At 35.7% G+C, this 12,270-nt stretch overlaps 1 protein-coding gene across 1 annotated transcript in view; it reads right to left on the reverse strand.

The window, feature by feature from the left end:
* The window catches only part of RASA1 (RAS p21 protein activator 1), a 113,617-nt gene that overhangs the window by 14,114 nt on the left and 87,233 nt on the right, over positions 1-12,270 (reverse strand). The window contains exons 17-21 of the mRNA XM_072606203.1: positions 6,229-6,388; positions 5,314-5,456; positions 3,491-3,606; positions 2,739-2,825; positions 1,092-1,159 (exon numbers count right to left, since the gene is read on the reverse strand). Of these exons, the coding sequence (XP_072462304.1) occupies positions 1,092-1,159; positions 2,739-2,825; positions 3,491-3,606; positions 5,314-5,456; positions 6,229-6,388 (574 nt within the window). The remainder of the gene's footprint in view (positions 1-1,091; positions 1,160-2,738; positions 2,826-3,490; positions 3,607-5,313; positions 5,457-6,228; positions 6,389-12,270) is intronic.

Raw genomic sequence — 12,270 nt, forward strand, 5'->3', positions numbered from 1 at the left:
AAGCAATCTGGCTATCTATTTTGTTGTTGTTCTCTGGTCTTTTTTCAAACACATCAGACCCTTCATGATCCCATTTGGGGTTTTCTCAGCAAAGATACTAGTGACTTGTCTTTTCCTTCTCCAGATCGTTTTACAGATGAAGAACTAAGGGTAATACAAGTTAGTATTTGAGGCCAGATTTGCACTCAGAAAGTTGAGTCTTCCTGCGTCTAGGCCCAGCACTGCATCCCCTGTACCACCGAGCTGCCCTCCAACCTTTGCAGAAGCAATGAAAAACACCATCAAAGAGAAATGACTGCTAGAAAACTAAACAGTACTTTTTTTTCCCAAAATATATAAAAAGCCAAACTATATTTTACATGATTCATTTTACTGACTTTCTTTTAAAAGATGACTAAATTTGTAAGACATTCTCTAAAAAACGTGTGACAAGGTAAACAGAATCTGTGGTTTGTTGGACATTTACAGAGTTTAAGACTACCATTTGCTAGCTGGTGACAGCTCTGAAATCCATTCTATTTCTGCTACCAAAGGCACCAATTTAACTATACTATCAGGACTGGAAGCTCACAGTAACAAAACCAGTAGTGAGTTCAGGTTAATAAGGGAGTATAGTATGATAGTGTCTAGTACAAAGAGTTTACCAATAATCGTTTTCCATCAATCAAAAGTTTCACAGATTTCATACAAATCAGGGTATTGAAGGGCCAAGAAAAAAAAACAGACACCTATTTAGGTGTCTAGGTCTATAGATACCTATTGTTTCAGACACTGGGAGAAAAGATGAGGAAGAAAAAAGGGAAGATGGAAGGAGGTAAGTGAGGTGCTATCACAGGCATTTTTTAAGTGCTTGCTAAGTGTGAGATACTATATTCTGGTTGCTTTATATCCAATTATGGAAGTAGGATAAAGTTGCTCCAAAAAACGAGTGTTTGACTCTAGATTCCTGCCTCTTTTAAGTACTGAAACCAAATACAGACTTGACACCAACAGAAAGTACCAGTAAGAACATTTTAACTATCAATTTTTTTCTAAATTAATCTAGACTACTAAGTTACATATCTAAAATTTATTAAGTGCTATTTATTTACCTGAGATGATATTAAACATCCGTGGATTAAGGATAGCAGGACAGATAAGTCGAAGAAAAACAAAACCACTGAATAGGAAGGGAAAAAAGATGTTTTTTAAAAAGAGAAATACCAAGTAAGATTCATCACATCAGAGATATAAATTCAAAACAACCAAAGGACTAGAGAAAGTTGATATGGACTCTGAACATAAGGCAATCCTGACAATTTTTAAATCAGAAACAAAAATTCAATAGCAAAACCTAATTTAGCATCAGAGAAAACAAGAGAAGTGCCCCAAACCTTCTGACTGTCAGGATTATAGAATTTTAACACTATCTACACCAAACTGACAATTTTTCCAGTGAACTTGTTTGTTTTATTCTCTGAACAGGATGAGGTAGCATGGCATAATGAAAACAATTCTTGCCTTAGATTTGATTCCAGAACTGCCATTTATTACCTATATGATGGAAAGTGCATTTCACTGCTTTGGGTCTTAGTTTCCTTATCTATCTGCAAAATGGGCAGCTGATGGTGGACTATGGATGATATCTAAGGTCCTTCTGACTTAAAGCATTATAATCCTTTGTGTAAGTACATAATAAGGCTAAGGACTGATATTTTCAAACTTTGCTTAGTATTCGAGACTCACTCATCTCAAGATCTATAACCAGGAAAGAGCAAATGCAGAATGTATGACTGTTCTCAAACTATTTCAACACTTCGAGAGATCTCTTTATAATGTAGTATAGCTTAAAAAAGAAATCAACATCTCTTAGCCAATCTTCTACTTATCATGCTCTCTAAACTATGTCCTAACAGTTACAGATCCACTCACAACAAACACCCATTGTGGTACCTCTGTACCACAATGAGATACAAAAGGATTTTAGTAAACAGTGGGGGTTTGTCACAATCTAACTTTTATTTTACAGATATTTTCTTTCATTGAAGCTGATTTGTCAGTGGGGATGATGTTAGCAACATCAAACCTATATTCGATGAGCAAAGTAAATTATTAGAACATCAAGTCCCTACTTATAAAAATATATGAGACAATAGGGCTAGGAAGGGCAGGTCTTTCTCTACTAACACACTAATCCCCTACAAAAAAGTGATGAAAAAAAGGATCCCACTGGGGATACGAGAGAGGGAGGAACGTCCCACCAAGTTAAAATGCAACAAGAATTTTCTAACTATTCATGTTGTCCCTACTGGGAGATCAGCTGATTCTTTTTGCATCGTGTTGAAGAAGGCTATTTCACAAATACAGTTCAGGAGAAGAGAAGTTTCTATGAAGTGAGCTATTGATTTTGTTAGTTTTAGTTCAACAATTTTTAGTTGGTTTTACAAAATGAAAATTTGAAGTCAATTAACAATGTCAACCAAAGGCTAAACTTTTAAAAACAAGATGTTTAATATACATCTGGAAGCCGATACAAAAATGTAGTAAATTAAATTCTAACATAAGCTTAATGATTCAGAAACAGTGCTCAGCAACTATTCCAGTATCAAATGAGAGGTCAAACTATTTATGTAATCTGTTTTCTAAAAATCAGGTTCTCTCTTCTATTCCTAATGTCATATTTCTCCTGTCTGGTGCCTATTAACTCCTTATTTATGAAAGTTATGCATTACAGAAATAAATAAACTGAAAATTCTTACCTAACAACTCTGGTTCTCATGGTTGTGTTTGTTGGCCATTTGTGTTGTACAGATTTCTGTAAACACCCATAAATATACCTCAATGTCCTGCCAAAATAACATAATTTACTTTAAAAATATTTCTATGATGTACTAGAATAGAAATGTTTACTCTTAATGGCATCTTCTAATAAAATCTACTTTCTATCCCAATTCAAACAACAAACAATTATTAAACACCTATGATTTGCCAGGCACTATCCTAAGAGTGAAGAATAAAAAGGCAAAAATGCAAAGGTCCCTGCCCTCGAGGAGCTCACATTCTATTAGAACATATGCTTTTTTAGTTGCTGCATATAATGCTGTTGGTCTCCACTCAAGAAGACCCTATTCCCCCAAAAGTACAATATTCACAAAAGGCAAAAATTAACCAACAAGCTTTCAATTATTTTTATTTTTGATTTACATATATCATTAAAATCTTGCTATTTTCCCAACTAATAATATTCAACTTTTTGTTTGTTTGGAGGATATATGGGGCACTTTTCTTTCAACAACACTGGTAAATAATTTAGCCCCAGAATGTATATAAGGTATCTACTATTAAATAGAAATAAAAAATAAAATACAATATAATTAGAAAGTAAAAAACATTATCACTCACAGGGTATAAGGTCTTTTTCTTTAAAGTACAGATATATTTTAGAATTGCACATGTTCACGTACAAATGTAAAATCCTCTCAATATCACAGCTAAACAAATATTAACTTACGGAGGCAAAATTTCTGCAGCCATGAATATTTTTTCCACAAGCTCTGAAAGTAGGTTCAACAGGTGCACTAAGTTAGTGTTTACATCTTCATTTTTTTCTAATTTTGAAGGATTTAGCTAAACAGAAAAAAAGAACCAACATCAATGCTTCTTGAAAAGTAAAACTTCAGAGAGATTTCTATGTCAGACAGTTCTCACTTCTCTACAAGCACCATTTTTTTCACGTGATTGGCTTCTAGACAAACATCGCTATAAACGTAAAGGCTTTCCACAACAACGTTCACGAAAACAACAAAGGATATATCAATATACTCTCTCTGGGCACTGTTCCTGTAGGGCTCCCTGTCATTCAACAACATAATCCGACATACCTGTTAGGTGTGTACACTGAACGGCAAAGAGGACACAAGAGCTGGAGAAACCCTGATTTTTACATGCTCAAGCCTTACCTCTGAAACCCTAGCTATCTGATGCCCTGCACAAACTTTCGACCATTTCTGTGCCCAGGCAAATTCCTAAAACTACAAGCTGCAGCAAAACGGCAATCTGTGATGGTACAGGGAGTTTTCTTGAACGAGGTCCCTATGACCAATGAAATCAATCAATCCATGAAGCATTTATTTAGTGACTACTACGTACTAATCTGTCAACAAGCATTTATTAAGTGTTTACATTTTGCCAAGAACTATGCTAAAACACTGGGACACAAAGGTTCAAAAAAAAACCGGCCCTACTCAAGGAGTTCATATTCTAATAGGGACACAATAAATTATTTAACTAGGTACCTACAAGATATAAACAGAGTAAATGAGAGGTAATATCAGAGAAAGCAATAGTCATGGGAGGGGGGAGGGGAAGGGGAAGGGATGTGGTACAGGGCATAGGAAGGTAGACCTGAAAACCAGGTAAACTAAAAAGCAGACATGAGAGAGATAATTACAGGCATGAGGGACAGCCCAGTACAAAGGCACAAAGATGGGAGGTAGAATGTTGTGTGCTGGGAACCCTCAGCTGGCCAACGTAAGATATAATTGGTTGTGTTTCCAGGCAGGAGATGAAAAATATATTTAAATGGAAATAAGTAGTATCACATTTGAATAGTGGGTGAGTCTTGGAGTCAGGAAAATCTGGTTATAAATCCTATCTCTTCCCATGTGAACATGGACAAGCCACTTCTCTAAATTAGAGATAACTAGCCAATCTGCATTGGTAGAGAGTTGCCCTGAGGAAATCATAGGTCTATAAATGTCTGCACCTCAAAAAGAAAAAAGAAGGACCACGCCAGCACCACCTTATTGGACAGACAGCACAACTCTTATTTACATTTGTGTACAACTTCACAGGTTCACAGATGACTAAACAGACAGTTAGAGATTTAGACTGACACCTGATTAAAAATGAAATGAGTGCCTTAACTAAACCATCTTCAGAAAGGATCATGAATACATCTCTTGCAATAGATCTTTTCCACTAGAAAGCAAGTTCAAGTATTTCTTAAGTTCCATCCAAAAAACCTTTGTCACCCAAATTTTCAGTTTTTTAAAAAGCTTTTAGAAAGTGGTCTATACAAATTCTAACAATAATGCATGAAGGAAAGTAAGAAACGGACATCAAAATTTTATGGTGTAATGTTATAATCTTAAATAAAATATTCTTTTTTAATCCTGTTTTGGCATTCACTTTTAAAGATCCCGTGTCACAACATAAATACAAATGATGCAATCATTTTATTTTGCAAACATCACACATTTCCCTTAAAATACACATTATCGGATACATAGTTGGCATTTCTTCAAGAAAAATAATGGAAATATTAAATCTTACTTCACAAGACTGCTTGCTCTCCATTATCTTTAAAATAGTGTCTTTCAGAGCATGATGAACAAAACGTGTGGCTGTGGCTTTCATATACTGTTCCATCAAGGTGCTTGCAAGTGTGGTAGCTCGAAATAAGGTAGTAGCTTCATCTAAATAAATGTTTTAAATGGAATATGAACAAAAAAACTCCAACAATTTATTCCAAATTACAACATTCAAAACTGCCATGTCATCATAGTTATTTAAAAAACTGGCTACATTATGAAAATTATATCATACCACCGGAAAGTGATTCCAGCACCAGATTTTGATGAAATCAAGAGTAATGGGAAAAAATTTCACTGAAAACACACAGCTGATATCACAGCCTTTTTGGATACGTTAATTAATTCAACAAATCAACATTTAAAATACAGAATAAGGCATGGTCCCTGTCCTAACAGAGCTTACAAGCTCTGCTAGAAGAGGAGACAAGAAATGGAAGGGAAAAATGAGACTAACTATGAGGTGCACTATAAAAAGTGTACTGAAAAAAGTAAAGTACTTAAATTACTCATAGCTTGTGATAACAATAAGTAAAAATAAGAACTCTGAACTCAGTATGACAAAGTAGGAGGTAAAAATTTCAAGTAATCATAACAACAGCACAATGGATCAACTTGTCCAGATACAGAAAATTTTACCCCTTATAAATAACTTTTACTTAGAAAAACTTCTCTCTAATGCTACTCATTGCAATGTAACACTACAGACATGAGAATGACCAAGTTTTAGTATCAGGCAACATAAGAGGTAATTGTGAACTTCCACAACTGGTGAAAAAATCAGAAGCAAAACATTCATTCAAAGAACAAGAAATAAATGGTACAAATATCTGTGTAATTCCATTTTCTGAATGGCACCAACAAATTCATACTGTACCTTCCATGCTTATTTCTCTGTCATTTAGTGTTCGTAATAACAACGATTCAAGCTTTTCATGAAGAAAAATCTTCAGTAAGATGCTAGCCAATAGTGTTCGGTCCTGTCCACACACATGTGATAAAGCATAGACTACGTGCAGCTCTTTTTGTAGAATAAGCTAAGAAGAATATCAGAACACAATAACATTATCAAGTAGTCCTTAGGAAGATTAAGAAAAGAACACTGTTTTGAGGCTATGATGGCATAACAATGAATAATTCATTAAAATGAAAGAGGTAGATTTTCTTCCCGTTCCAGGAGCCAAGATGGCGGAGTGATCAGTAATTGCTATGTCCCTCCCCTTGTTGACCTTGACAAGCCCAGAGAATATCATCTCCTCAGGGAAAAATCCTGGAACAGTGGGAGCTACAGAAGGGGAAAACAGGTTCTTAGCCCATGAGGCTAGAAAGATTGCTAAGGAGGGTTTCCTCTTGCTGTGGCCAAAGGTGACTAGTACAGCATCAGAGCTGTCCAAGACAGCCCCTCAACAAACCAGGAGAAGATCCTGAGCCCCAGGGGGGTGGTGAAGCCAGCAACTGCCAACACCAGGACCCCAAGTGTGCCTCAGCACCCCAGGGGAATCAGGAAAACACTAGCACAGACAGCTGAGCTTCCCTATGCTCTAGCTCAGCAGAGGAGACCTCCTGAGACCAGACCACCCCCTCCCCCACACTTAATGAGCTAGCTCCAGGTTAACTGTGGGGAAACCCAAAAAGACCTCACCTGGCCTCTGCTTTCAAACACCAGCCAGCTCAGCACCAGGTAAGCTGCAGCATTTTAGCTGAAAGAACCAGAGGCCACAACACACAAAGCCCCAAGTTTTAGGCACAAGAACTGTGAGACAGAGCTCCCTGTGCCACAGATCTAGAGATCTACTTTAAAAGCCATAAAAAGGGTTATTATCATGAATAAGAAGCAAAGCAGAAAAGAAAAGATCATAGAATCTTTCTATGGGGACAAGGACCAAAACACAAATAGCAGAGGTCAGCACTGAGACTGTGCTCCCATCTGAAACTTCAGAAGGGAATATGAACTGGTCTGAAGCACAAAGAGCCTTCTTGGAAGAGCTCGGGAAGGATTTTAAAACCCAAATTAGAGAAATAGAAGAAAAACTGGCCAATGATTTTTAAAATATGAAAAAAGAATTCACTGAACTGGACAAACGGAAAAGGAAGTACAAAACTGGTGAAAATAACTCCTTAAAAAAACAATTGTTCTTTTAAGGACAAATGGAAAAGGAGATGCAAAAGGTGACTGAAAAAAACAATTTGATAAAAAACACGATCAGGCAAGTAGAAGTTAATGAACCTATGAGAGATCAAGAATCAGTCAAACAGAATCTAAAGAAGGAAAAGAGAGAAGAAAATGTAAACTATCTAACTGGAAAAACAACTGACCTGCAAAATAGATCCAGGAGAGAATATCTAAGGATTATTGATCTACCAGAAAGCCATGATGAAAAATAGAGCCTGGACAATATCATCCAAGAAATCATGAAGGAAAATTCCCCAGAAGTCCTAAACCCAGAGAGAAAAATAATCATCAGAAGAATCCACTGTTCACCTCCTGAAAGGGACCCCAAACTAAAAAAACACCAAGGAATATCATTGCTAAATTCCAGAACTATGAAGTGAAGGAGAAAATACTGCAGGCAGTCAGAAAGAAACAATTCAGATATCGAGGAGCTACAGTCAGGATCACAGAGGACCTTGCAGCTTCTACATTAAAAGATCGAAGGAACTGGAATATGATATTCCATAAGGCAAAGGAGCTGGGACTACAACCAAGAATTACCCAGCAAAGTTGAGCATAATATTTCAGGCAAGGAGATGGGACATTAGATGAAATAAGGAATTTCCAGACCTGCCTGATGAAAAGGACAGAACTCCGTAGAAAATTTGATCTTCAAATGCAGAACACAAAAGAGGCATAGAAAGGTAAACAGGGGGGAAAAAAATAACTTGTTACACAATATGGGCAAACTGTGTACATCCCTAAAGGGAAGATGATACTTGTTAATCTTCAGAATTGTATATTTATTATGAAATGTAAAAGGGATATACATAGATAGAGGGAGTGGGTATGTATTAAATGATGTGATAACAAATGTGATTTAAGGGTGTGGAAGGGAGTATAATGGGAGATGTGAAAAGGAGGACGCAGAAAAAAATAAATTCCATCACAGGAAGAGGCACAAAACTATACTACAGTACAGGGAAAGGGGGAGGGAGATGAGCATTGTATGAGAGGTACTCTCATCTGATTGGATTCAAGGAGGATACAACAAACTAGGTTAAGTACAGAAATACAACTAGCTCTACAGGCAGTAGGAGGGGAAGGAGGAAAGAAAAGGGAGGGTAGAGTAAAAGGGAGGGAAGAAGTAGTAAGGAAAAAGAGGATTAAAAGGGGGGGGGGGGCTGAAAGAAAGAAGGGAAGACTGAGGGAGTTGGTGGTCAAAAATTAAAACCCTATTGTGGAGGGGAACAGAGAAGGGAGAACTAAAAGTATAAACAAGGGGAAAGGAGATGGAGGCCAAGACACAGATTGTAATCATAACTGTGAATGTGAATGGGATGAACTCTCCCATAAAATGGAGACAGACAGCAAAATGGATTAAAAATCATAATCCAACAATATTTTGTTTACAAGAAACACATTTGAAAAGGGGGCATACACACAGGATATAGGTAAAAGACTGGAGCAGAATATATTGTGCTTCAGCTGATGTAAAAAAAGCAGAGGTAGCAATCCTAATCTTAGACAAAGCAAAAGTAGAAATAGATCTAATCAAAACAGATGAGGATGGAAAGTATAACCTGCTAAAAGGCATCAAAGAAAATAATGGAATTTCATTACTAAACATATACGCTCCAAGTGGTATTAGCAACCAGATTCTTAGAGGAGAAGTTAAGGGAGTCACAGGAAGAAACAGACAGCAAAATTATACTAGGGGGGACCTCAACCTCCCCCTCTCTGAACTTGATAAATCTAACCTCAAAATAAACAAGAAAGAAGGTGAATAGAACTCCGGATGAGGTAGGTATGATAGATCTCTGGAGAAAATTGAATGGGGATAGAAAGGAATATACTTTTTTCTTAGTGGTACATGGCACATACACAAAAACTGACCATATACTAGGCCCTAAAAACCTCACAATCCAGTGCAAAAAGGCATAGATAGTCAATGCATTCTTCTCAGAACATAATGCAATAAAACTAATATGTAAATCAAAGGCCATGGAAATATAAACCAAAAACTAACTGGAAACTAAACAATCTAATCCTAAAGAATGAGTGGGTTAAACAACAAATTATAAAAACAATCAACAGCTTCATTCAAGAGAATGACAATAATGAGGCAACCTACCAAATTTTATGGGATACTACAAAAGCAGTTCTTAGGGGAAGTTTTATATCTTTGAATACCTACATAAATAAAATAGAGAAAGAGGAGATCAATGAATTGAGCATACAGCTGAAAAAGTTCAAAAAAGAACAAAAAATCCCCATGTAAATACCAAATTAGAAATACTGAAAACCAAATGAGAGATTAATAAAAATGAAAACACAAAAACTATTGAACTAATAAATAAAACCAGGAGTTGGTTTTATGAAAAAAACCCAATAAAATTGAAAAACCTTTGGTCAATTTGATTTAAAAAAAGAAAGAAGAAAACCAAATTACTCAACCTCCAAAGAGGGGGAAATTAAAACAATCATAAGAAATTACTTTGCCAAACTGTATGCCCATAAATTCGACAATCTAAATGAGATGGATGATTATTTTGAAAGATATACATTCACCAGATTACAGAAGAGGAAGTTGAATACTTAAATAACCCCACCTGAGAAAAAGAAACTGAATAAGCCATCAATGATCTCCCTAGGAAAAAATCTCCAGGGGCAGATGGATTCACAAGTGAATTCTATCAAACATTTAAAAAACAGTTAATTCCAGTACTATATAGACTATCTGGGAAAATTGGGGAAGGAGTCCTCCCAAATTCTTTTTATGATACAAATATGGTTTTGATACCTAAACCAAGAAAAGCCAAAACAGAGAAATAAAATTAAAAGACCAATTTCTCTAAGGAATATAGATGGAAAAATTTTAAATAAGATTTTAGCAAAAAAAAATACAGCAACTTATCACAAGAATAATACATTATGATCTGGTAGGATTCATATGAGGAATGCAGAGCTGGTTCAATATTAGGAAAACTATTAGTATTATCATCATATCAACAACAAAACTAACAGAAACCAATTGATTATCTTAATAGATGCAGAAAAAACTTTTGACAAAATACAACACACATTCCTATTAAAAACACTGGAGAGCATAGGAATAAAGGGAACTTTTCATAAAATAATAAGTAGTATCTACCTAAAATCTTCAACAAGCATTATATGCAATGGAGATAAGCTAGATGCATTTCCAATATGATTAGTGGTGAAACAAGGATGTCCATTATCAACACTATTATTCAATATGGTACTAGAAATGTTAGCTGTAGCAATTAGACAAGATAAAGAAATTGAAGGAACTAGAACAGGCAAAGAAGAAACTAAGTTATCACTCTTTGCAGATGATATACTTAGAGAATCCCAGAGAATCAAGTAAAAAACTACTTGAAATAGCAGGTTACAAAATAAACCCACATGAATCTTCTGCATTTCTATGTATCACTAACAAAGCCCAACAAGCAAGAGATAGAAAGAGAAATCCCATTTAAAGTTACTGTAGATACTATACAATATTTGGGAGTCTAGCTGCCAGAACAAACCCAGGGACAATATCAACACAATTACAAAACAATTTTAGCACAAATAAAGTCAGGTCTAAGTAAGTGGAAAAACATCAGTTGCTTGTGGGTCGCCCAGGCCAATATAATAACAATGACAATGCTACCTAAATTAATTTACTTATTCGGTGCCATACCAAATCAAACTATCAGATAATTATTTTCTAGAGCTAGAAAAATTAATACCAAAAATTCATCTGGAAGAACAAAAGGTAGATCAAGGGAATATCAAGAGAAATAACAAAAAAAAAAAAATGCTAGGGAAGGTGGCCTAGCTCTACCAGATCTCAAATTGTATTATAAAGCAATTATCAAAACCATTTGGTACTGGCTAAGAAACAGAGGGGTAGACCAGTGGAATAGGTTAGGTACTCAAGACACAGTAGTCAATGAATATAGTAATCTACTGTTTGGCAAACCCAAGGACCCAGCTTCTGGGATAAGAACACACTGTTCTACAAAAATTGCTGGGAAAACTGGATAACAGTGTGACGGAAACTAGGCATAGATCAATGCTTGATACTATACACAAGAATAAATTCCAAATGGGTACATGATCTAGGTATAAAGATCGATACTATAAACAAATTACTGGAGCGAGGTGTATTTATCAGATTTATGGAAAATGGAAGAATTTTTAACTAAACAACATAGTGCAAAATGGATAATTTTGATTACATTAAATTGAAAACTTTTTGCACAAACAAACCCAATGCAACCAAGATTAGGAGGGAAGTAGAAAACAAGGAAAGAATTTTTGCAACTAGTGTCTGTGATAAAGGCCTCATTTCTAAAATACAGAGAGAACTGAGTCAAATGTACAAGAATACAAGTTATTCCCCAGTAGTAAATGCTCAAAGGATATGAACATGCAGTTTTCAGATGGAGAAATTAAAACTATCTATAGTCATATGAAAAAAATGCTCTAAATCACTACGGATTAGAAAGATGCAAATCAAAACAATTCTGAAATACCATATCATACCTATCGGATTGGGTAACATGACAAAACAGGATGATGATAAATGTTGGAGATGCGGGAGAGTTGGTGGAGCGCATTTCATTGTTGGTGGAGCTGTGAGCTGATCCAACCATTCTGGAGAGCAATTTGGAACTATGCCCAAAGGGCGACAAAAATGTGCATACCCTCTGACCCAGCGATTTCACTTCTAGGACTGTATCTCCAAGAGATCAT

This window comes from Notamacropus eugenii, chromosome 4 (genome assembly GCF_028372415.1).
Source record: "Notamacropus eugenii isolate mMacEug1 chromosome 4, mMacEug1.pri_v2, whole genome shotgun sequence".
In the NCBI taxonomy this organism is placed as follows: domain Eukaryota; kingdom Metazoa; phylum Chordata; class Mammalia; order Diprotodontia; family Macropodidae; genus Notamacropus; species Notamacropus eugenii.